A 23,021-nucleotide genomic window follows, 5' to 3' on the forward strand; every position below is an offset into this window, starting at 1 on the left:
CCCCCCAACCACCCGCAGCCCATAAAAAGCTGCTGGGAGAGTCAGGGCACCGAGGGGTGGTGGGCGGGGGCGGCAGATGCCTGCCCAGGCTGAATGGTGAGAAGGAAGGGCCCCAGCCGGTGGCGGGGCAGGGGTCATTGCTGCCAAGGCTGGACAGAGACTGCTGTCCCAACATTTTAACTTAAAATTTTAACTTCAACATTTAAACTTAAAGGTTTTAACCTTCAACATTTTAACTTAAAATTTGGTTTCCCGGCTGGGCGCAGTGGCACATGCCTGTCATCCCCGCACTTTGGGAGGCCGAAGCGGGTGGATCACAAGGTCGGGAGATCAAGACCATCCTGGCCAACATGGTGAAACCCCGTCTCTACCAAAAATACAAAAATTAGCCAGGCGTGGTGGCAGATACCCATAGTCCCACCAGCTACTTGGGAGGCTGAGGCAGGGGAATTGCTTGAACCCGGGAGGTGGAGGTTGCAGTGAGCCAAGATTGTGCCCCTGCACTCCAGCCTGGCGACAGAGCGAGACTCCGCCTCAAAAAAAAAAAAAAAAAATTGGCTTCCCTTTTAATCGCTTCAGTTGTTGGACGTAAAGCAGACGCCTCATGAACATGGACCAGTCTTTCATATCTCAAAACACACGAAACTTGCAAACATGAAGACTCTTCAGCCCTCTTATATTTTCAATTTAGTTTACAAAAAATAATGCGTTGACCTAAAAGCTTAAGTCGATGAATTAACCATTTCCTTTTGGAATAGCAGCTAACTTCTTTTTTTTTTTTTTTTTTTTTTTTGGGAGACGGAGTCTCGCTCTGTCACCCAGGCTGGAGTGCAGTGGCGCAATCTCGGCTCACTGCAAGATCTGCCTCCTGGGTTCACGCCATTCTCCTGCCTCAGCCTCCCAAGTAGCTGGGACTACAGGCGCCCGCCACCACGCCTGGCTAATTTTTTGTATTTTTAGTAGAGACGGGGTTTCACCGTGGTCTCGATCTCCTGACCTCGTGATCCACCCGCCTCGGCCTCCCAAAGTGCTGGGATTACAAGCGTGAGCCACCGCGCCCGGCGCAGCTAACTTCTGACTAACGGGCCAAGTTACTTTAACCAAGGCAAAAACAGAAGACAGCAAACAGGCAGGTTCCTTTACCCCAAATGCATCATCATTCCTAGAACCAGTTCTCTGTTTTGTTGAGTTAAATTATGCCTACTCCAAATGAAACAATGAGGAGTTGTTTCAGGGGGGACCATGTGGCCTCCACTCCCAGGCCAGAAGCAGGGTCACAGCCTGTGAGAAGTCACAGCCTGGGCGAGGCCTGGCCGTCTCCTAACGCCACCTCCCCACTCGAGCTGCTGCTGCCTGAGCCCTGACCTCTGTCAACATCTCCCCCATCTGGAAAGCCTGACCCCTACCCTGGTCAGCTCCTGGCCCCTCCTCACCCCTGCAGGGCACTCGCCACTCCTGACGCTAGATGTCAGCTTGGTGGGAGCTCAGTGGAGGACAGGCCGAGTGCACCAGCCTTCTGGGGGCAGCTGAGGTATCCCTGGGAACAGGGGGAAGGGGCGGCAGGGTCTTGCTGGCTGTCTCAGCTCCCCAATCCCCCACAGCTGTCCCCGTCGACCCCAGGCCCATTAACACCTCTTGTTGCCAACCCATGACTGGGGGATTGAAAGGAGACAGTTCCGTTTAAAAATTCCTCAGAGGGTTTGTTAAGGAACGGTGACAGGGGGCGGGTCTGGGCAGGCCTCGGGGTCCGACCCTTCTAGACCCTCGTGTAGTGCCCGCCTGCCTGGGGCCTGCACACAAAGGGACAGATGGATGGCCAGATGCAGGCATGGGGGCGCGGGCAGCAGGGATGGGCGTGGGGTTGGATGGTCCAGGCAGCCACCAGGGGCTTCCTTCTTCGCAGTGGCTGGCCACATCCCTGGACCACCCAGGTGGCACCTGCCCCACAGGTGACTGAGCCCCACCTCCGGAGCCAGCTCCCCAGGCCCACTGGGTGCCCTCCCTGGCCCGCTGCCCGAGGGTGCCACAGGGCAGCCACACGCCTGTCTCAGGGTAGGAGGAGGGAATGGGGCCAATGGCAGAGGCACCACCCAGGGTGGCCCCTGGGGTGGAGGGGACAGAGCGAGGGCCCCAGAGCCTGGAGGTGAGCTCTGCACGGCAGAAGGACAAGCGGGCGCTGGCACTGCGCAGTGGTGGCGCTGGCGCTCTGAATAGGATTGGTAGCAACAATGGACGGCAGCTGCCACTGTTCCAGCCGTTACTGCGGGAAACGGTTTTAGGCCTCAGCCTTTCCAAGCTTCCTCTCTGGGTTGCTGGGACACACCACGTGGTTCTCCTCCTTCTCTGGGACTCGCCTCTTGCCCACCCGTCCTCCCCACCCCTCCACCCCAGCCCACCCCCGCCTCCCAGGGCACCTCTTCACACTGCTGCTGTGCTTGGAGAGGCCACATTCAAAGCTGCCAAAACTTACTATGTGACCCCAAATGCACCACTCCCCTCGGCCCCTCCCAGTCCCCCGTCCCACGAAGGGTAAAAGGGGCTTCCTTCAGTTGCTCCGTCCCCGAGAGAGACCCCTCACTTTCTCTCAGTGCCCCCCAAAGCCTTCACCAGCTCATAACCACATCCTCCCACATCTCTACCTCCACGCCTAACCCCAGGCCCGGATCGCCACCGCCTCCGCCAGGGACATCAGCTGGTCCCTAATCATATCGCTGCCCCGGACCGAGCCCCCTGATGGGGGCAGGCGGCCCCCCGGGCAACCCAAGGGCCCCCACCCAGCCCTGGCTCAGCCTCTTCCGACCTGAGCTCTTCCCACTTCAGCTCTGGCTCGGATGCCCTTCCCAGGTGGGGATGCCTCAGACCTCGTGGGAGCACGGCCTCTCAGGACAGCCTTCCTCGGCCACCGCTGCCACTGCAGCTCAGCTCCTTCCTGACCTCTGACACTGGAAGGGACCTGCTGCCTGGTTCAAGGTCACATCCCCAGGCTGGGAACAGCATTTGCTCCCTTAACCCTAAGGACAGGCCCACGAGGTAAATGTATTCCTGACCCCGCACTGCAGGCGAGAGAATGGGGCTTCAGAGAGGGCTGTTGCTGATGAAGCCGGTCAGCTGCTCCGCGGTGCATCCATAAATCACGAGGGTTCCGGGCCCACTCGACTGTCCCAGAAATGGGCCTGGGGACAGTGTTTCAGAGGGAAACTTTTCTCAGGTCCTCCAAGCTGACCTCAGCTGTCTTTATTATAATTTCAATATGTGAAAATCAGAAGGCAGGTGAATATCCCCGGGCCTGTAGCCTTCAGTAATGATAAAACCAAAACAGCTTTGGCTAAAATTCAGAACACTGCATTCCAACTAACCGTGCATTTCAGTGACAAGACCTTCCTCCGTCGACCTTGTCATCGTTGCACCCGAGAAGTCCATGCCCGTCGCTCTGTGCCGCATCCAGCCCACCCTTATTGCCACCTGGAGCTGTAGGAATCCCGGGTACCGGGTCTCAAACCTGGGGCTCTTCGGGGAGGGTCCCGGCCGCCACGCGATTTGCTTTTAGCCCCTCAAGTGGTTCTAAACGCACAGGCAGGGCCAACTCCAAAACACAAAATTTTAAAGATTCTGGCAAAGCACGCAGGATGCGCTGAGAACGATGGCAGCATGAGAAACTCAAAGTCACCCAACCAGGACAGGGATGGAGGGAGAGCGGGGGCCGGGTAGAGCCACAGTGGCGACCGTGAATAGGGTCCCCACATGCTCAGAGGCCCCCTCAGCGACAGGGAGGATTACAGATGGGGAGGGGGAGAAGCCTGGGCACGGGAACATTCTAGAAATGAAGAAGAAGGCTGCAATGTGAAGAGTCCTCGCCAAAGGGTTGCTCCTTTGGTCTGGGAGGTGCCCCTGGGGAGAGGATATGCTGATTCCCTGGGGTGAGTCCTGGGCCACCGTGCAGACTCTAGGCTGTGTGTGTCTGGGTCTGTGTGTGTGCTGGTGGGGACTCGTGAGCCCAGGTGCTGCCAACATGGCCCTGTTGGCCTGACGAGCTGCCCCTACTCCGCCCAGCTTGGACGTGGACCGTGACTGCCCAATAGAAACAATGAGAGAGGCCTAAAGGGCCAGCCCGACCTCAGAAGGCTCTGCCACCCCATCTCTGGAGGGTAACCGATGGCCCAGGAAATGGTCATAGTGTGACAATCAAGCCAAGAGGTAGGTTTCAAGGCCGTACATCTCGGCTGGGCGCAGTGGCTCACGCCTGGAATCCCAGCACTTTTGGAGGCTGAGGCAGGAGGATCACTTGAGGCCAGAAGTTCGAGATTGGCCTGAGCAACATAATGAGTCCCTGTCTCTCCAAAACATTTAAAACATGAGCTGGGTGTGGTGTCGTGTGCCTGTGGTTGCAGCTACTGGAGGGAAGGAGGCGCTGAACTGGGAGGGTGGCTTGAGGCTGGGAAGTGGAGGCTGCAGTGAGCCGAGATCGTGCCACTGCACTTAAGCCTGGGTGACAAAGGACCCTGTCTCAAAACAAAGCAATACATCTCCTAGAAACCCAACCCTGGGGGCGGGGGGGCGTGGCGTGGTGTTTCCTGCCTGTAATCCCAACACTTTGAGAGGCTAAAGCGGGAGGACTACGTGAAGCCAGGAGTTGGACACCAGCCGGGGCACTGAAGGAAGACCCCATCTCTACCACCACCCAAAAAAAAAAAAAAAAAAGCCAGATGTGGTTCCAGCTGTAGTTGCTGAAGTCCCAGTGACTCAGGAGGCTGAGGCAGGAGTTTCACTTGAGTCCAGGAGTTGGAGGCTGCAGTGAGACATGATGGCACCACCGCACCCCAGCCTGGGCAACTGAGTGAAACCTTGTCTCAAAATAAGAAAATAAAAATGAAATTTTCAGCCGGGTTCGGTGGCTCACACCTGTAATCCCAGCACTTTGGGAGGCTGGGGGGCGGGGGGGGGGGGGGGGGGACGAGATCAGGAGTTCAAGACCAGCCTGGCCAAGATAGTGAAACCCCATCTCTACTAAAAACTACAAAAATTAGCTGGGTGCGGTGGCAGGCGCCTGTAAATCTCAGCTACTTGGGAGGCCTTAGTAAGGCAGGAGAATGGCTTGAACCCAGGCGGCAGAGGTTGCAGTGAGCCGAGATTGCGCCACTGCACTCCAGCAAGGGGGGCAGAGCCAGACTCCATCTCAAAATAAAATAAAATAGAAAATTATTTTTAATTAAAAAGATAAACCCACCCTGGGCAAAATACATGTGTGCACCGCGTAGGAAAAGCCTGGAAGGAGCATCAGCAAGTGGGGTCTGGAAAGAGGACCTGTGGGGCCACGTCGGGGTTCTGTTTTCCAAATTCCCCACAATGAGCATATGTTACTTTCGTAACAAAAAATCAGCCATGCACGTGAGTTTATACACGCTGAGCGAGGCCAGCCCGGCCCCTGGGAGATGGGACTGGAGGAATCCAGCAGCCACCCGGGTTTCTCTGTCCCGAGCCCTGGTGGGGAAGGAGGCAACCCCTGCCAGCCACGCTGCCTTTCAAATGCCTGGTGGGGTCAGGGCTCGGTGTGCCCACTGGCGACATCATCTCTGCAGGTGGTGGCCTCTCCACACACCCTGGCTGCCGAGGTCCCAGGCCTGAATGTCTCAGCCCCCCAGAGCGTTGCCACAGCCAGCTCAGCCCTCCCTCGGTTCTGAGGCTGGTGTCACCTGAAGGACTGGGGGGACCTCGCCTGCCCGTGTTCTGACACCAGCCTGGGTGGCAGGAAAGGCACCTGCCCGCACATAAAACTCCTGGCTGCCTTATCCATCTCCACCACGATCCCAATCCGACCGCCATCAAGTTTCACTTTAACTAATGGGACACTTAGTTTAATGAGGAGAGTTTGCATAAGAGGAGCCTGCTAATTAAATTTTAAACCTTGTCATTCCGAGGATTACCGAGCTCTGAACAAAGCATTTGCCAGGGAGAGGAGCGAGCCCCACCCTAGGAGAGGCCTGGAGCTCCCTGGTGTCAGCTGCTCTCCGCCCCGCAGGACGTCTTGGGCACAAACCACAGAGGGGCCTCTGGCTGCCACAGCCAAAAAGGAGCTTCCGTCAGGCCTAGGAGTCTCAGGGCCCTACATCCCCAGGCAGCCCCCAGGAGGGGCCTGGCTCCAGGGCCTTTGTCCTGAAGAAGTGACTTCAAGGGCCCTCTGGCCACACCCCTCCTGGGTGCCGGACGGGGGTGGGGGGCGCGGCGTGGGGTGACCGTCTCCCAGGGACAGACCGAGGGGAGTAAGTGCTGTAAGGAACTGCCGGAGGTGGGACTCCCAGACGAGCCACCGCCCTTTCTGCCGTCCTCCCCCTCACCCTGCCTCATCCCAGGGTCAGCCCTCTCGGGCTCAGAGCAGGTGGCGGCTGGCTGGTCCCACCACCCCTGTCCTCTGGGAGACCTAGCTGAGCCTTCAAGTGTGGCCATCCTTAACGCTCAGCCACCCACCCTATCTGCAGCCAGCGTTGTTCCCCAAGCAGAGGAAGAAAATGGGGAGGGTGGCATGAGTCATGGCGTCACCCCTAGAACATCACAGGTCTCAACCTCTGACCTCTCTGAAGGTCTGATAAAGCCGGCGGTCAGGGCGGGCCAGCCTGAGGACAAAGCTCTTGCAGAGCTTTTGGCTGAGGATAGGACAGAGCCACTCTATAAATGACCACCAGGCACAGGCAGTCAGTGGGTTTGGGGGCACTGGAGAAGCACATCCCTGCTGGACCCCAAGGACCCCAGTTCCCTGCCCACCTGGCTGGGCTCTCCCAAGTCAAGGCAAACCTGTGGAGTCGCAAGCCTTCTGGGGAAGTCCCTGGGGCTGCGGGAGGTGGGTAAGGACATCTTGTCCGACACAGGCCGGCCATGATCAGGTGCTGGGCACAGACACGCTGCTGCTGACGGCCCAGCCCTGTGCACAGGCCAAACCCGTGTGGTTGACCTGTGCAGGAGAGGCTAACGAGGCTCAGTCCTGCTGTCCTGGGCCAAGGCTCTTGGGAGGGCTGAGGCGGGGAGCGGCTCCCAGAGATGGCAGCTTTTGGAGCCAGGTGGGACATGGCCCGCACGAGGCTAACCACAAGACTTCCCGTCTGCCTCTCCCGCTGGGAGCCAGGCTTATCCTCCAGGGCGGCCTGGGTGGGAGTAATTTTAATTTTAATTGAGGTAAAGTTCACATCACATAAAATGAACCACTTTAAAGTGAGCCCTGTGCAACGATCACCACGGTCACAACGGATCACCAATCCAGCCACCACCTCCCGCACCTCTGCTCTGGGAGAGCGTGGGGGATGTTTGTGTGTATACTGTGCAGTGGGTGTGTGACCTCTTGCAGAGCGATGAGCATGTGGATGAGATGGGGGTGTGCAGGTCGGAGTGGATGTGCCCTTCACCCACCCATCCCAGGCTTTGCCTCGGCGACCCCATGGTAACCCTAGGAAGGAGATTGTACTTGCTCTTCACAGACTCAGAGAGGCTGAGCGGCTCGTCCACAGTCACACAGTGTGGCCGGTGAGTAGCATGGATAAGGACGAGGGGCCATTTCTCCCGAGCCAGTGGGGCCTTTTCTGCCCAGGGCGTCCCACCGTGGCTCCCCGGTTCCTGGACTCACCCAACGTTGATGATGTGACCTGGGGGACCCCAGCCCTCCTGAGATGGCACCCCAGGATGGTGTAGGGGGAAGTGTGTGGAATTGGGTTTGGAGGGCTGTGTGGCATCTGGGGCCTGTGGCTCCCAGGCGGGGCCGCCCCCCACAGCGCCGCAGCCTCTCATGCACGTGCGGGGCAGACTCTGCCTGGGGGCTGCAGAATCCGGAGTCTTCTCCTAGGTTTGGCCTTGGGCCCCATCCTACACCCTGAACGTGACAGCTGCGTCTTCGTCTCATACCTACTTTTGAATGCCAAGAGGGGGCCCCGCTGGTCAGGACGGAATATTTTTATGGTAAAAAATGAGCCGCAGTTGCATCAGCTCCAGGAGGGTGGGAGCCGTCACTCGAGGTCGCACGGGCAGACTGATGAAAATTCTGCTTATGAAGTCGCCGCTCCCCCATTAATTAGAGGGGAGGGGGCGCTCCGGCACCACCGCGCACCTCGCCCACGGCCAAAAGCTTGTCAACATTTTCCACGAAGAATGAAAATGTAAATAACTTTCAGATTATTCAATGTCACCAAGGTATGGAAAAAGGTCGCCATACTGGGTGTCATTTATCTCGTTGTGGATTTAAAGAGCTTTTTTCTATTAAATTTCTTAAAATTAATGTTTTATGTTGCTCAGAGTAATTTAAACAATTATGGGCTTAAAGAATTGATCATTACAGCCCCTGGGATTTAGCGCTGCAGGCTGATTCCCCTGAAAAACCTCTGATTTATCAGGGCTGCTACTCGACCAGGCAAGCCCGGGGATTTGGGCCCCCACCCGCTCCTGTCCACCCTTAGGGAGGGGGGCTGGACCTGCCGGCAGATGGTGAGGAGGGAGAGGAGGGGAGGGCAGGGGGTATCCCTGCTCTTAGGGAGAGGGAGGGGTGCCTCTGTGACTTCTAAGGCATCCCCTGATTCGGGAAGGTCCTTTGGGCTAAAAGCAGCTCTTCGTGTGAATTTCATATTTAAGAGAAAAGAATCCCTTTTAATGTGTTGGTTGAAATTATTTTATTATTCAGATATTTAAATTGGATGATGTAATACAGTTGCCAGATTCAAAGTTAGCAAGCCCCTCCCCCGTCCCGCCAAGGGGACGCCACCCAGAGCCCTGTGCCACCCCCATCCCCGCCCCCGCTGCAAGGAGGATGGGGTCCTGGGCAAGGGTAGGTCCTCTCTGGTCAGGGACCCCTGCTGCCGCTTGGGTCGGGACCCCAACGAGCGAAAAAAAAAAAAAAAGACAAAACGCGTGCTGGGGCGCACGACCCCGGCCCCGGCTCCCTGCACCCCCGGCTCCCTGCACCCCCGGCTGCGCAGAGCCCTAGCCCTCCGGGTTCCCTCTGCCAGCGACGCCAGCAGAGCCGGGCAGGTCCCATCTCGGGGTTTCCCCGCGCCCGGACGACCCCTCTCCCACTGCGGCCCCGGCCCTGCCTCACCCGCCGCCCCACCAGGGTCCGAGACCGGGAGACCCCAGCCGCGGGCGGGACATCAGCCTTCGATCTGCTCCCGCAGCTCCCGCTCCGCAGGGAGACTGGGCGCCAGGAACCCCGAATTCGGGGCTGACAACCCGCAGGCGCGCGGCTGAAGCTTCCACCGTCCGCGAGAAGGCGTCTCCACCCTGGAAGGAAGGGGCGTCGGTCTCCTCGGGGCCGGACCCAGGGAGGATGAGGGGTCCGCCTTCTCCTTCCCGTCACCTCGCTACAGCCCAGAGCCCGCAGACAGCCCCGCAGCCCAAGGTCTCTCTCCGCCTGAGGTCTGCAGCTCTAGCTGGGCGCCCCCCGGCCTGGCGGGGGTCCAGGTGGGGGCCGCGGGCCTAAGTCTGATTCTGGGTTCGCCCTCGTGGGTACGGAGCAGGAGCCGGAGGAGGTCGGAGCCCGCGTTTCAGTCCCTGGGGCGCGGGGAGGTCACAGGGCTCCCCCCAGGCCCGCGCGGGGCGGAACCGGGTACGGCGAGAGCGGCGCGCGCTGTGTTCCGACAGGCAACCTGGGGCCAGCGAGGTCACGCAGACAAGCTCTCCAGGGCAGCGCGGGTCTCCCATCGCGGAGGCCGCCTCCGCAGGTCCCGCTCCCCGCGCTGATCCCGCCGCGCCCTCCTCCCCGCGGCTCCCAGGGCGGCGTCGGGAGCAGCCCCGCCCCCACTCGAAGCGGGGGCGGCCACGGGCTCCGGGATTATCGACGCGCCGCCAGCTGGAGCGGGCCCGGGCGGGGGCTGCTGCGGGCGGGGTCCCCGCGGGAACAGTCGGCACTTTATTAACCTGTCAGCGCCTAAAAGGTCCCGGGCGGCCTGGGGGAGGGGCCGGAGGCCGGGGCGGGGTGGGGGCGCGGCTGGGAGATTTGCGCCCCCCTCCTCGGGGCTGCCCCCCGACAGCCCGCGCTGCACCCCGGCGGCCGCGCCCCCTCCCTAAATTCCGCCTTCGACCTGGGCCCGGAGCCGCTTTCCCCCGCGGGCTGCCCGTTGCCCCCGGAGAGTTCGGGATCGTCCCTCCAACGCCTATCCCTGGCCGCAGGGCCGCTGGCTGGAGTCTTTGCCCTGGGGACACCGCCGCCGCAAGCCGGCCCCGGACCCCGCACTTTCCCGCCGGCGCGCGTTTTCTCGCACTAGTCGCCGTCCCCACGCGCCATGCTCGCGTCCAACCCCAACTGCTTCCACGCTCCGCTCCACTGTTGCCTCCATTCCCAGCGGCCGTCGGGGCCCTTCTCCCCTCCCAGGACCGCCCTGGTGATCCGCGCGTCTTTGCGCTTCCCAGGGGTGCCCGGTGCCTCCTTAGACACAGAGTGGCTGCCAGAGCCTGGGGGTCGAAAGCCATGCGCCACAGGGAGGGAGGGAGGGCGAGCGGTGCTGGGGCGGGTGGGGCTTGGGAGGACCCGACAGAAACCCCGTTGACCGCCTGGTCAGCACCCCTCCTTCCCCACAGTGGGGGTTGGGGGGATGTGGGGGACCCAGGCCAGGACAGGCCCTTTCCCCCTCTGGGCCTCAGTCTCCCCACAGGCAGAGGGCGCTGGGCGGAGCACAGCCAATTCTAGAAATGTTAATGGAATGAACAGATCCAGGAGCCTGCCAGAGCCCCTGCCGGGTTTAGCCCTGCAGACCTGGGGTCTGTGGGTGCCTAGAGGTCAGCAGAGGTCAGGGTCAAGGCAGACAGGACATCAGACCCTCTCCCTGTGATGTTTCTCAGAGCTCCTTTGCCCCAGCCCCATCACTCCCAGACCCCAGGTTCGCCCAAGCCTGCATGGCTGAGGACAGTCTACCGCTCTTTTCTCCCAAGCTTCCCACCCCTCTTCCCCCTCTTCCCTCTCCTTCCCCTTCTTCCCTCCTCTCTCCTCCCTCCCCACTCTTCCCTCCCCTCCCCTTCTCCCTCTTCCCTCCCCTCTCCTCCCTTCCTTCCCCTTTCCCGGGCCTTAGCTTTCTCTTCTGTGAGATTGAGGGGAGAGGCCGCTGTGGGACTCAGAAGAGGATGTGCCTGACACACATCCCAAAACGATGAAAAGGACTTCCCTCGAAAGACAACAGTTCCCATGGCCAGGTGCGGTGGCTCTGCCTGTAATCCCAGCACTTTTGGAGGCCAAGGCGGGTGGATCACCAGGAATGGTGCTGCGCGCCTGTAATCCCAGCTACTTGGGAGGCTGAGGCAAGAGAATCGCTTGAACCCAGGAGGCGGAGGTTGTGGTGAGCCGAGATCGTGCCATTGCACTCCAGCCTGGGCAACAAGAGCAAAACTCCATTTAAAAGAAAAAAAACATACAACTGGTCTCAACCAGTTCCCCCCAAAAGATGGCTGGTCCTGGAGAGACTTGGGGGTCTGCAGCTCAGAGCAGCTTCCCTTGGCCACATTCTGGAGGGGCCTCCCCACCCTTACTGGGGGAACTGAGGCCACTCCCCGGCTCTTCCACCTTCCCTCCCCCTCCACTGAGAAATAGGGAGCCCAGGCTCCAAGGGGGCTCCTCCCTCCAGCCCCCACTCTGCTCCAGGGAGACCCTCAGAGGTAGAGACCCTCAGGGAGGAGGCCCAGCCCTCCCACCCTGCAGGAGGGAAGGCCGAGATAGAAGGGCCAACCCTGCCTGCTTCTACCACTGCCCCTATAGGAGCACTCACCTGGGGGTGGGGGTGGGGCGCATACAACTTCTTTCTGCCCTCTGAGGGGACTGTCATCGCTGTCTTCTCTTTACGGTGGGGGTGGGGACGGGGAAGCAGGGCTCAGAGGGGTCGAGCCCCCAGCCCAGGGTCACACAGCAAGTTAGAAGAGCCAGGATTGGAATCCAAGCTGGAGAGACTTCCATGACCATGAGCCTGGTCACCCTACCAGCCTATGTCCTGGGGTTGGTGCCAGCTGCAAGCTGTGAGTGGCACACACGGCCCACCCCCCACCCCCATCATGCTCTCTGGACATCCCAACCCCTGCCTCTCCCAGGGACAGGGTGTGGAGACCCGAAACCCTCCCCTCCATCAGGAATGGACGGGCTGTTCCCCCCACCTCCTTCCAGTGCTCAAGAGCGTGGCCAAGATCCAGGGGTAAAGAGAGCCCAAATTCATACTAGGTGCCAGCCCAAGCAACGAACTAGGGGGACCCAGGGTCCCTCCAGGGCTGCCTCTCAACATTCACAGAATATTCCCCACATCCAACACTCCCCAACCCCCGCAGCCTCAAAAAAACATGGGCCTTCCATTGACTGTAACTGACAAATTTATTGAAGTCTTGGAAAGAGCTGATCACCCGAGAATAAATAAAAGACACAGAACATTCACAGAACCAATAGGTAGCTCGAGATCCAGGTTTGCGGGAGTGACTTTGACTTACACACAGGCCAGCCTTTGTGTCTGGGGCACGCACAGCTGCAGGCGTCTCCCAGAAACTTCTTCCCAAAGGATCTGATGGAGGAGGCAGGGCAGGCTCAGAGGAGCCCCACCCTTCTCCAGAGGGGAGACTTCCCAATCTGGGGCTGGCAGAGCCGGCTCTGGCAGGGAGGGCAGGCTGTTTGGCAACGGACAATCTGTGGGTGCAGCCTGGACACCAAGGGCCTGGGGTGGGGTGAGGAGGAGACCCTGAGGGGCTTAGAGAATTGAGCTTGGAGAGAAGGGGCCCCAGGCATTTTTGCCTCCTCCACAGGATACTCGAGAACAGAAAGATCTAGAGACCTGGGGATTGGGGAAAGCTGCTCCCAGGGAAGGCGGGGCTGGAGGCAGGGAGGCCCCCGTGGTCTGGGGAGAGGAGGGGGCCTCTCCCGGCAGACACAGGTGTGTCCCTGCCTCTGCGGCCTCCTGCCTCAACAGGCAAGGCCAATCTCCAACCTAAAGAGGGAGCCTCGGGGTGACGGCTCCGAGACACACAGAGCCTAGGAAGTGAAAGCACGATTATGATCATTTCTCAGTTTTAGAGATGAAAGTGTTTTTCCAGCCCTCGGGCTATGCTGGGCTGGGCTGGGCCTCAGCAAGGTGACATTTCATGTCTAGAAATAGCAGCAAGTGCTCCGTTAATTGCTCAACAAAGGGGAGAAATTTGCTTACAAAAAAGGCCGGCTTGCTGGGAGGCCACCTGGCAGGCCAGCCCTGTGTCAGAGGAGGGGCCAGGTGGGTCCCTCAGCCCCCAGGGAGGGAGCTGTGAGGTCGGCAGTGGGAGGCTCCGAAGGCACCAGTGCTCCCTTGATGCCCTGGCCCCACTTCCTCGGAAGCCCCAGCAGCCCAGAGCCACCCACCCAGAGGCAGCTCCCTCGTGTCCAGTGCAGGGTGGAGCTGGGCCTGGGTCAGAACTGAGCGTGGTCCACCTCATCCAGCCAAGAGGCGGGGCTGGCAGGGAAGTCGGGGTAACCCCCACTGCTCCCCGTGGATAGGTCAGAACTGGGTCCGTTCCCTGCCAGCACCCTCATGGGTGGGGGCCCGCCGGGGGCTCCCGAGGGCACAAGGCCCAAGCTGGTGTCTGGGTACACCAGGCTGGAGAGGAGGGGCTGGGGGCCAGGGAGACTCTGCGGGGCGGCGGGGGATGGGGCGACACCGTAGGGGCTGCTGGGACGCAGCTCTCGGTACTGCTCTGGGCCTGCCAGGCCTCCATGTTCCAGGGAGAAGTTGCCCAGGGCTCCCGAGGGCCGGCCCAAGGCGTGGGTGGGTTCCCCCAAGCTCCCGTAGAGGCCATTGGCCGGGCCCATTTCCACCAAGGAAGGCTCATCTGCAACAGAAGCAGAGGCTCAGTCAGCGCCTGCCCTCCACCTGCGGCCCCTCAGAGTCCCATCCTGCAGGCGGAGGCACCCCTGGGCCGGAGAAGGAGTGGCTGCCCCACACCACATTGACAGGTCAGCACAGGCCCCTTCTGCTGTTGGAAGGCATGGCTGCCCCTGCCCCTCCACTGCCCTCATCCCTGAGTCAGCCCGGGTGTCTCAGGCCTGGTGGGATCAGAGTCAGGACCAGCCCCACAGCAGCCTAGGAAGGGGGCACAGATACCACCACCCACATTTTGCAGACAAGGATATTTAGTTCCAGAGTGGCTGAGTGAGTAGCCCAGGTCACAAGGCAGCCCAAAAGAGAGTGTCTTGTCCACATTCTGAGGATGGGCGTCAACGGAAAGGGACACAGCATCCCCGGTGCCCGGAGAATGAAATAATCCCGGCCCCACAGAAGGGTATGGAACCTTCTCTTCCTGACCCCAGGCAGCCCCCTCCCCCAACTCCAAGCAGCTGGGACTTTGACTCAGTCTACCGAAATGCGCTGCTCATTCTCCTAAAAATCACTGCAAGGACTAGGAGCCAGAGAGACGGCCTGGACACCCCCCCCCCCCCCCCCCCCCCCCGAGAAAGCCCGTAGGCGCCCAGCTTGGGGACAGGTCGGGCCACAGGGATTGTGTCCCCACCAGGGGAAAAGCAGTGGTCCGGCGTGGCCAACCAGGGCGGGGAGGGTGCTGGGGGAGCAGGTTCTGTAAGTGAAAGCAGAACTTAAGGAGTCCACTAACTCCATGGGAAATTCAGATCCGCAGGCTCCCTGCGACCCCTGCGATCCCCCCCGACGCGCGCTCGTCCCTCTCAGCTCCGCGATCCCTCCGCCTACCGGGGAAGGAGACCTCGGCGTCGCTGTCCTGCCCCTCCTGAACGCTGTCCTTGTCCGATTTGGAGCCGCCGCGGGAGCGCTTCATGTTGCGGAAATACTGCCCCCAGCGCTGCCGGCCGGCGTCCTTCTTCAGCCTCTTCTCCTTGGCCCGGCGGTTCTGGAACCAAACCTGGGGACGGGGTGGGTGAGCGGCCGCCCGGCTCTGCGGGGGCCCCCAAGGCCGCAGGCAGGAGGGGAGCAGGGGCGAGCGCTGACCTGCACCACGCGCATGTCCAGGCCCGTCTCGGACGAGAGCTGCTCGCGCACGTGGCGCGCCGGCTTGGGCGAGGTGTTGTAGGCGCTCTTCAGCGTCTCCAGCTGCTTGGCGGTGATGGTCGTGCGCGGCCGCTTGGCCGTGGCCTCGGCCTCTGCGCGGCGGGCGAGCGGTGAGGCGCGGCAGCCCTTCCGGCCCCAGCCGGACCCCCAGCCCTCCCCATCCCGGCCGGCGCGGGACGTCGGGGCCCCTGGTGCCCACCCCCAGCCCGCCCCACAGGCTCCTCGGAACGCGCGGGCGCTGGGAGCGATTGGCGAAAACTGGCAGCACCCGGGCCGGGGTGGAGGGGGCGCCGGCGGAGGGCGGGTTCTGCTGCGGGGGTGGGGGCGGCGTCTTCCCTAAAATCACAGCACCCTCCATGGCGCCCCCGCCTTCAGCCTCGGCTCCCTACTCCAAGCACTCTGATTTCCCCGCGGGCTCCCCTTTATTCTAAGGGTGTGGGTATGGCCCAGTCTTCGCGGCCAAGAATTTAGGGCAATCATTCCGACCAGGGGTGAAAAGCCGCACACCGCGGACCGAACGAAGCGGTTCGGGGCGCGGGTCTGTCCGTGACTCCGGCGCTCCCGGCCTCGGCTTCCTGCTGCCCACACCGCCCTAGCCCAGGCCCCCTTAGTGAGCGCTTGGGGAGAGAATTTCCCCGGACGCCCCCGCCCCGGGCCTGGCCTCAGCCCCACTTTTTCAGACCGGGAAAGGTGGGAGCGTCGTCCCCTGGCTGACCTCGCTGCTTGGCCGTTTCGTAGTCCGCCTTGCACACGAGCCGGCTGTCCTCCAGGAGGTAGAACTCGTCGCCCGTGGCCAGCTGCCGCTTGCACACGACGCAGGCAAAGCAGTGCAGGTGGTACACGAAGTCCTGGGCGCGGCGCACCACCTGCGTGGGCGGGATGCCCAGCTGGCACGCGGCGCACTTGGTCCCGAAGCGCCTGCGGGACGCACAGGGCCGGGCTCAGCGCGGAAGCACGAGGCTCATTTCGCCCCGAGCGGGTCGGAGAGCGGCAAGCGGCTGCCTGGGGAGGCGGCCCCGGAGGAAGGCCCTGTCGGGCCCTGCAGGTTGGTCGCCAGCCTGTCCCCCTGGGCAGAGCTGACCACTCCCACTGAGAAGGGAACCTCAACCTCAGAAAGACCTCGGGGAGCCCGGCTGCCACTGCCTGCAGGACCCATGCTGGATCTGGGAAGGTGAATCCGGAGGGAGAGGACCTATCTGGGGCCGGTCCCTCACACCCCACAGCTGGAGCCATGAAGGCCACTGGGCCGGAGCCCCTGGGTCCCAGCATTAGGAATAAAAACATCTCCAATTTCGGAGGGACTAAGTACAGTAGAATCCTACAAACATGGGTGTATCTTCTCTAATGACTGCTTCTGTGATTTAATAAATAAATTGCTTTTTTTCCCAAATAGTACTTGCTGATGTCCCAGCCAGGCCCAGCCACCCAGGGAGCACCCATGGAGAGGAGAGGCCTCACCCTTAGTTCGGCCAGACCGCAGGGTGCCCTGCCTGGGTGACAGGAGGGGGCTGGGATTGCGAGAGACGGGCTTCGAGGACCTGGCCTGGGTGATTGTGAGGGGAGGAGTCCCTAGGGCAGGCGTGCCCTCTGCTCCCGCACCGAGACCCTGGGGTGGTAGAACTCCAGGCCGCCTTTCCCTGGGGCGGGCGTGCCCTCCGCTCCCACACCGAGGCGAGGCTTCGGGGCTCACTTGAAAAAGTCGTCCTTGCAGTAAACGCTCTCCCCTCGGCTGAAGCAGCGCTCGGCCAGTGGCGTGTGGCAGTCGCTGCACTTGAGGCACTTGCTGTGCCAGTGGCGGTCCAGGGCCTTGAGGATGAAGCGGTCCAGGATGTGCTGGTCACAGCCGGCGCACAGCGGGATCTCTGTGGGCACGAGGAAGCTCTGGGTCACCTCGTAGACCAGGAGGCAGTGAAGCCACCTTCCCACCCCAACGCGAGCCAGCCTCCCCTCCGGCCCGCAGGACTCAGGGCTGCTGAGGGGTCCTCCTTTCCCTACACACCCTCTTCCCCAGCCAGCTTAAGTGGCCCTGCAAGTTCCGGGAGTGCGCAGGCACCGCATCCTACGGCAGGAGCTAAGGGGAAACTGACATGGGTCTAAAACTGTGTGTGTGAGCAGGAAAGCAGCCCAGGCCATTTCACGAGGCTGAATACTCAATTACAAAATGTTGCCAGTGCCAAGAAGGGTGCATGTGGAGCTCAAATGAAAACCCCACCCCAGGGGGATCTGCTTTCTGAAGCCAGGCAGGAAACATAGGGAAACGGGTCTTCACCGTCACCCGGAGCTGGGGCACCCCATCGGGGTCTCCTTCATGTTAAGCGTCATGGCCACTCTAGGGACACCTCACAAATGTGGCTGCCCTGCCTGGTGGCCCTGTCTGCAGGCCTCCGGGGTAAATATCAATGCCTTCCCCATCATTGGGCGGCCGCAAAAGTACTTACGAGTGGACTGGACCAGCCGGTCCACTGCCTTTGTGTCAGGCATGGGTGCCCCCAACACCGTCAGAGTTACTCAAACGTCTGGCTTCCCGCTGCTTCTGCCCCCCACACCCCACTTCGGGACTGCAGGCCCCCTGGAGGAACCACGCTGGGGAGGTCCAAGGCTGCCCTGTGGGAGCCTCGAGTCTGTGAGTGGGTTTTCCAGGTGTCAAGGGCTGAGGACTCTCTTCACTTAGAAAAAGTCTCTGGAAGAGAGTAGTGCCCGCTAAAGGGACCGGGATCTACTGACATATTGCACCCGCCTCCCTGGCTGTGGACCCCGCCGGCTCCAGCCCATCTCCCAGTGGGTGAGAGACACCGGGAAGGGGTCCCCTCGACCTCCGGCGGAAAAAACTGGGCTCCGCCTCCCCCCTCAGTGGCGGGAAACTGGCGATGAATGCGCCCCGCATCCGGCAAAACCGCAGCTCTGGGTGCGGAGCGTTGAGGACTCGCTGCGCGTCCGGGGTCCCCATCGTGGGCAGCGATCGCAGGCGAGGACCCGGCTTGGAGCGGGGCGGCCCGACAGGCCGACACAGCGCGGATTCAGCACCGCGGACCGGACAGCGACTCGACCGCAAAGCGCCGCGGGAGCCCGCGTCGGGCAAAAGCCGCCCCAGCCCAACCCGCGCCGCGCCCGCGACCCCAGCCTTACGCTGCATGGCGACTCCAGCCCCGGCGGGGTCTCCTGTGTCAGAGATGGCGGGGTCGGCGGAGCCTGGACGCCAGCCCGCCCGCTCCGGACAGCTCTCCCGAGCGCCGGGCGCGCAGTCCTCCTCCCTCCCTCCCTCTCTCCGCCTCCCAGCCCCCGCGGCCAACCCCTCCCAGGAACCGTCGAAAAATAAATAAATAAATAAGTAGAGAACCGCGAGCCCCCACAGCCTGGATGTAACCCCCTTCCCGCCGGCCGGTCTCTCTCACTCCCCACTGGCTCCGGGGCCTCCTTCCCCATCCTGCGGCTCCAGCTGGCCCAGGAGTCGAGGAGAACTGTCCAGGTTCTCTAAGAACCAAAGTGCTGGGAGCTAGAGTGGTGCCACCGGGAAACTGGGGGGCCTGGAGAAGCGAGGCTTTTTCCTACAGACGGGCCCTGACCGGGGATAAACCGAGCAGGTGTCTGTGGGCGCAGACGCTGAAACCTGACTTCGGGGAGACCGACGGTCGGAGTTCAGCTCGACCTTGGCCCCTGCATCTGACTCTGTTCCGCTGGAACGTGGAAAGAGTCCGGGTGGGGCGGCCTTCTTGGGGACCCTCCTGTCCCGTGGTCACTGCCCCGCCACTGCTCCCTGCGCCTCCTCCAGCCCAGGGAGCTGCCTCAGGGCTGCAGAGGTCTCCTAAGCCCACCCTGGACCCCCGAGAGCTCCCTGGCCGGAGCAGCGCAGTGCCACAACCTCACTCACTCCCTGACAACCCAGGCCAGGGGCCCCGAAACAAATTCAGGCTGAGACGCCCAGGCGCGGACGTTCCGGGGTCCTCGCACCCACTCCCGCCCAGATCCTCTAGCTCCTGCCAGCCTCCGCAGCCAGGCCCCGAAAGGGCCGAGGATCTCCGGGTCTCCCCGGTGCAGCCGCTCGGCCCGGGCACCCACCTCGGCGCAGGTCCGCCCTCCGCGCCAGCAGCGCTAGCAGCAGGTCGCTTCCCGCCGACTCCCGGGCCGCGACCAGCTCCCCGCGCGCCTCCATGGGTCCCGCCGCCCGGCGTCGCCACTCTCCGGTCCCGAACTTTCCCGGGCCCAGCGACGCCACCCCGCAGTAGCCCCGAACCGGCGTCCAAGCGACTCCCGGTGCTGCTGGGCGCTGCGCCCTCGGGAGGCCCTGGGGCCCGGAGCCTCTGGCCGAGCGGAGGGCGGAGCGGCCGGGGGGCGGGGCCGCGGTGCGGGGCGGGGCCGGGGGTCGCGGAGACCAGCCCGGGCCACTGCGGACTCTGCGCGCCTTTGCGCCGGTACCTGCGGTGCCCAGAGGCCTCCCTGCGTGCCCGGCCCGAGGGCGGGCACCGGTAGGGGAGGGCCCAGGTCAGGGCTTCCCGCCGGCGTTCGTCCCGGCCCCGCAGCTTCCTGCGCCAGAGCGGGCCGGAGGCAGAGGCCTGAGCTGGAGCACACGCCAGGAGGGCTAAGGTTCCCGGGAGAGGGGTCGAGAAGGCAGCCGGGTCCTCCCGCCGCTGAGGTTTGGCCTCGGGAGCAGCAGATGGTCGTCAGGAGCTCAACCCGAAACGCAGAAGGGGTGAGTGTGGCGCCGAAGGCTGCGTACCGGAACCGCAAGGTGCCGGACCGATCCCAGATGCTAACAGGCTTCTGGGCTCCACTCCTGGAACTGCGGCCCCGGACTGGGCTCAGGGAGGAAAGGCAATCCTTGATAGAGAACAGGCTCTGTGTCCTGGACAGGCAGCCAAGACCTCGGGTCGTGCGGGGACGAGCCGGGGAAGCCCCAGGGCACACCTTCCATTTCCAGCCCCCAGCACTCTGGCTCCATCGGAACACGGTCCCTTACCTGATATTTCAGCCCCTTGCCCCAGTCCACACAGGTGAGCTCTCCAGAACCCACCCGTCCTTGCAGGCAGAGGGACGCACCCACCCCTGCCCAGAGGGCCCTGGGCCAGCACCAGCCCTGGGCAGCCACCCGGGAAAGAGCACAGCAACGGGCGGCCCTCGGCAGCACAGGACATGGCAAAGGCAGGGGGGCCCTGGCAGCGCGGAAAAACACACAGGAAGGGTTGGGGGACCAGGGGCTGATGCCATCCTCCAGGTCCCTCTCCCTGTGGGTCTCACAGCAATACTCCGTCCACTCTGACTATGGCTTCTGGACTGTGAGTCTTAAGGCCCAGGCCTAGAAGGATGGGCACAAGAAACCACAGTCCCTCCCTCCCAGCTCCCAGCAGGTCCCATGTGTCCGTTTTGAGCAGTGGCCCATGCAGCCAGCTTTCTGCCCCTTCACTTTGCACAGCACTTGTTACCCGAGAAGGGCCAGGGCAAGGACACGCGGGTGCAAAGCTGAGTGTGTGCGGGCTGTGCTGGGTGCAGGTGGCTGAGTGTCAGCTGCTGCCAAAGCGATCAGGGGTCGTGTGTGGCTGGACTGGGGAAGGGGCGGCGGCAGGTCAAGGAGGCGGCCCACCCTGCTGAAATCTGGCCAGCCCTCCAACAATGCCTCCATTATTTCCCAGCGTCCGCGGTGATGGAATGGCCCTTGGGGAGGGTGGTTCAGGCGGGAGACCCAGGCTTCCGTCCCCTGCTGTGGGGTCCAGAGGCCTGGGCTGGGCTGTGTGCAAGAGCTGACGGGCACTGGTCACCAGGGGAACCTGGCACCCCTTGCTCGGCCCCATCGCCCCCCAGCTGTGCCTGCGATGCCCCCTTTTTTTCTAGGGACCTCCACTCCAACCGCCATCCCTCACTCTTGCAGGCCAGCGTCAGGCCCTCCCCACCACCCTGGGATCTGGAAACTCACTCTCTGTACTGTTCTCATCTCTGTGTCCCGCCTGCAGAGCGGCGGGACTTTCTTTGCCTGGCCGCTGGCCCTGCACGCACCCCCTTCCTCGCGCCTCTGCCGGCCCTTGCCGTTTCTGTCCTCGGTGTCCTGCTGGGGCTTACCCCGAGTCCCGCCCAAGGTGGAGACGGCGGCGGCCCCAGGCCTCTCTCGGTCGCGCTCGAGCCCCGTTTCCAGCAGCATCGCGGCCACCAGGCCGAGTGGCGCGAGCCGCGCTCCTCCTAGGTCAGCGTGCCCTGGAGGGCTCGGGGCTCCCAAGTATCACCGCGTCGTGCGGAGCAGGGAGCCCGGGAGGCACTGGGCCGGGCGCTGTCCGCGGTGCTGAAGGAGGCGCCCGTTACCCGCCCCGCCCGCGCGCCCGCCCACCTCCCGGGGCCCCTCTTGCCGCCCCGGTCCCCACCCCCGCCTCTGCCCCCCGCCCCAGTGCTCAGGCGGGCAGCGTCAGGCGCGCCTCCCCCCTGGCTGGGTTGGGCCGCACTCGGGGCAGCACCCGCTCTCGCCCCCCCGAGACCCAGGGTGGCCGCTCCCGCTCCTCCCTAAGCTCTAGGCCCCGCTGAGGCGCTGGGATTCACCGAGATTCGCAGCAAGCGGGTCGTCCAGCCGCAGGGCAGGAGGACACTGACCCTACTCTTCTGGCGTGCGGCCTCTGGAAGGCAGTGCCCAGGCCGTGCCCCGGGGCGGCCCCTTGCCTGGCCACCTCCAGCCCAGGGCTCACTGGGGCATTCTTCTGCAGGTGTTTTGCTGGTCAGGGAACTTTCCACTCTTAACCTCCTTGAACTCAACCCCCAACTTCTGGGAGGAGCTCAGTCTGCACCCCCCAGGCTGCCAGGAGGAGAGGCACCTGCAGTTCCCCGTAACAAAAGCACTGCTGAGGACTCAAGAACTTGGGCACAGGCAGGGCCTGAAGGAATCGCCCAGTACACACCCAGGCTGGCGTCTGCTCGGTGCCTGCCGAGTGACTGAGTTACTGCCAGCCTCTGCACAGCCTGGCCAGGGAGGTGCCAACCGGACTCCTCCAAAGCCGCAGGCAAGACTGTTGGAGACCACTGCCCCACCCCCACTGGCACAACAAAAATGGGGGAGGGGCAGAAGAAAACAAGGGGTCAAGGGCACCCCACAGAGCACCACAAACAGCCTTAGCAGGACACTCACACCCAGGAAGCAGAGGGATGGCCGCTCACGCAAGCTGGGGGTCCTCTGAGGTGCCCTCAGGCTGGGCTGCTGCGCGTGCACTTTGAAGTGTGTAGTTTACATGCATCTCAGCTGCCCTTTAATCTGTGTAAAATCCAGGGTCTTGTCCTGTGAGAGTCTCATCCAGATCAGCTCCAGGGAGGTGATCTATCACTGTTTTCCATCTTTCACGTTCCATCCGACCCTTGGGCTGTGTCCCAAAAGCCAATGGTTGGTTCAATAGGAGAAATTCTAGGATTTCAGATGTCCAGTACGTGAATAGAAAGAGGGGTCCATTCTGCACCCACTGCCTCTACCACAACTCCCACTGGTAGAGCTGGTTCACATTTCAAAAGAATCACCATTTTTTCAAACGTCAGATTTCTTTATTAAAATGTGCACATTATAGTTTACTTAAATACAAAATGTTCACTTTCCTTGCAGGTAAGAAATTTCACTGACATTTCCATGTCAATTAGCTTCTTTTTAATAAAAATCCTTCCACTGAAAATAAATAAGCATTTAAATTACTGAACTATTATATTCATTAGTCTCAATACCTCTTAAAATACTTAAAACTTTAGAAAATAGACTCTAAACATTGCCTAAACGTGGCATCCAGCTCTGAGCAGGCCACACGAGGTGTGTCTGAGCATGGCCATACGACTCCTGGGGCCACCTCCACGATGGCCCAGCCCCACCACTGACGCTCTGCTGAATCCTGCCCCTCAGCAGGACGCAAGCTTGTTCCCCAAATAGTGGTGACCTCAAACTGCAATATGATGAAACCTGCAGCCAACACTGCCCTCCACAAGGGTTTCTGGAAAGGTTGAAGCTGGAGACAGTAAACCACAACGCTGTCCCACATCACTCCAGGTCACCCCAGGAAATTCATTTTTAAGAGTTAGTAACACTCAGCTGGGTGTGGTGGC

General features: G+C 61.8%; 1 protein-coding gene across 3 annotated transcripts; it reads right to left on the minus strand.

Moving 5' to 3' along the window:
• Window positions 1–12,294: 12,294 nt before the first annotated feature.
• Window positions 12,295–21,218, minus strand: LHX3 (LIM homeobox 3). 3 transcript variants are annotated; one of them, XM_032162719.2, is made up of 6 exons: window positions 21,024–21,218; window positions 16,666–16,837; window positions 15,691–15,893; window positions 14,916–15,067; window positions 14,661–14,829; window positions 12,295–13,788 (listed from the first exon to the last, which is right to left on the minus strand). In XM_032162719.2, the coding sequence occupies exons 1-6, from the start codon at window positions 21,100–21,102 to the stop codon at window positions 13,370–13,372; spliced, it is 1,194 nt and encodes a 397-aa protein (XP_032018610.1). In that variant the 5' UTR covers window positions 21,103–21,218; the 3' UTR covers window positions 12,295–13,369. The 3 variants fall into 3 exon arrangements, with proteins under 3 accessions (XP_032018610.1, XP_032018609.1, XP_032018611.1); XM_032162718.2 differs by lacking the exon at window positions 21,024–21,218 and adding an exon at window positions 19,032–19,275; XM_032162720.1 differs by lacking the exon at window positions 21,024–21,218 and adding an exon at window positions 18,102–18,108 and having other exon boundaries at window positions 13,370–13,788; window positions 14,916–15,065; window positions 15,674–15,893.
• Window positions 21,219–23,021: the final 1,803 nt, after the last annotated feature.

Source organism: Hylobates moloch, unplaced genomic scaffold, assembly GCF_009828535.3.
Source record: "Hylobates moloch isolate HMO894 unplaced genomic scaffold, HMol_V3 SCAFFOLD_10, whole genome shotgun sequence".
Taxonomy (NCBI): Eukaryota; Metazoa; Chordata; class Mammalia; order Primates; family Hylobatidae; genus Hylobates; species Hylobates moloch.

Coding starts and splice junctions, on each gene's coding strand:
- LHX3 (XM_032162718.2), bottom strand. CDS start 19,125: ATGGAGGCGCGCGGGGAGCTGGTCGCGGCCCGGGAGTCGGCGGGAAGC. Junction 16,838..19,031: donor GAGGGCGGACCTGCGCCGAG/GTGGGTGCCCGG, acceptor TCGTGCCCACAG/AGATCCCGCTGTGCGCCGGC. Junction 15,894..16,665: donor TGCAAGGACGACTTTTTCAA/GTGAGCCCCGAA, acceptor TGCGTCCCGCAG/GCGCTTCGGGACCAAGTGCG.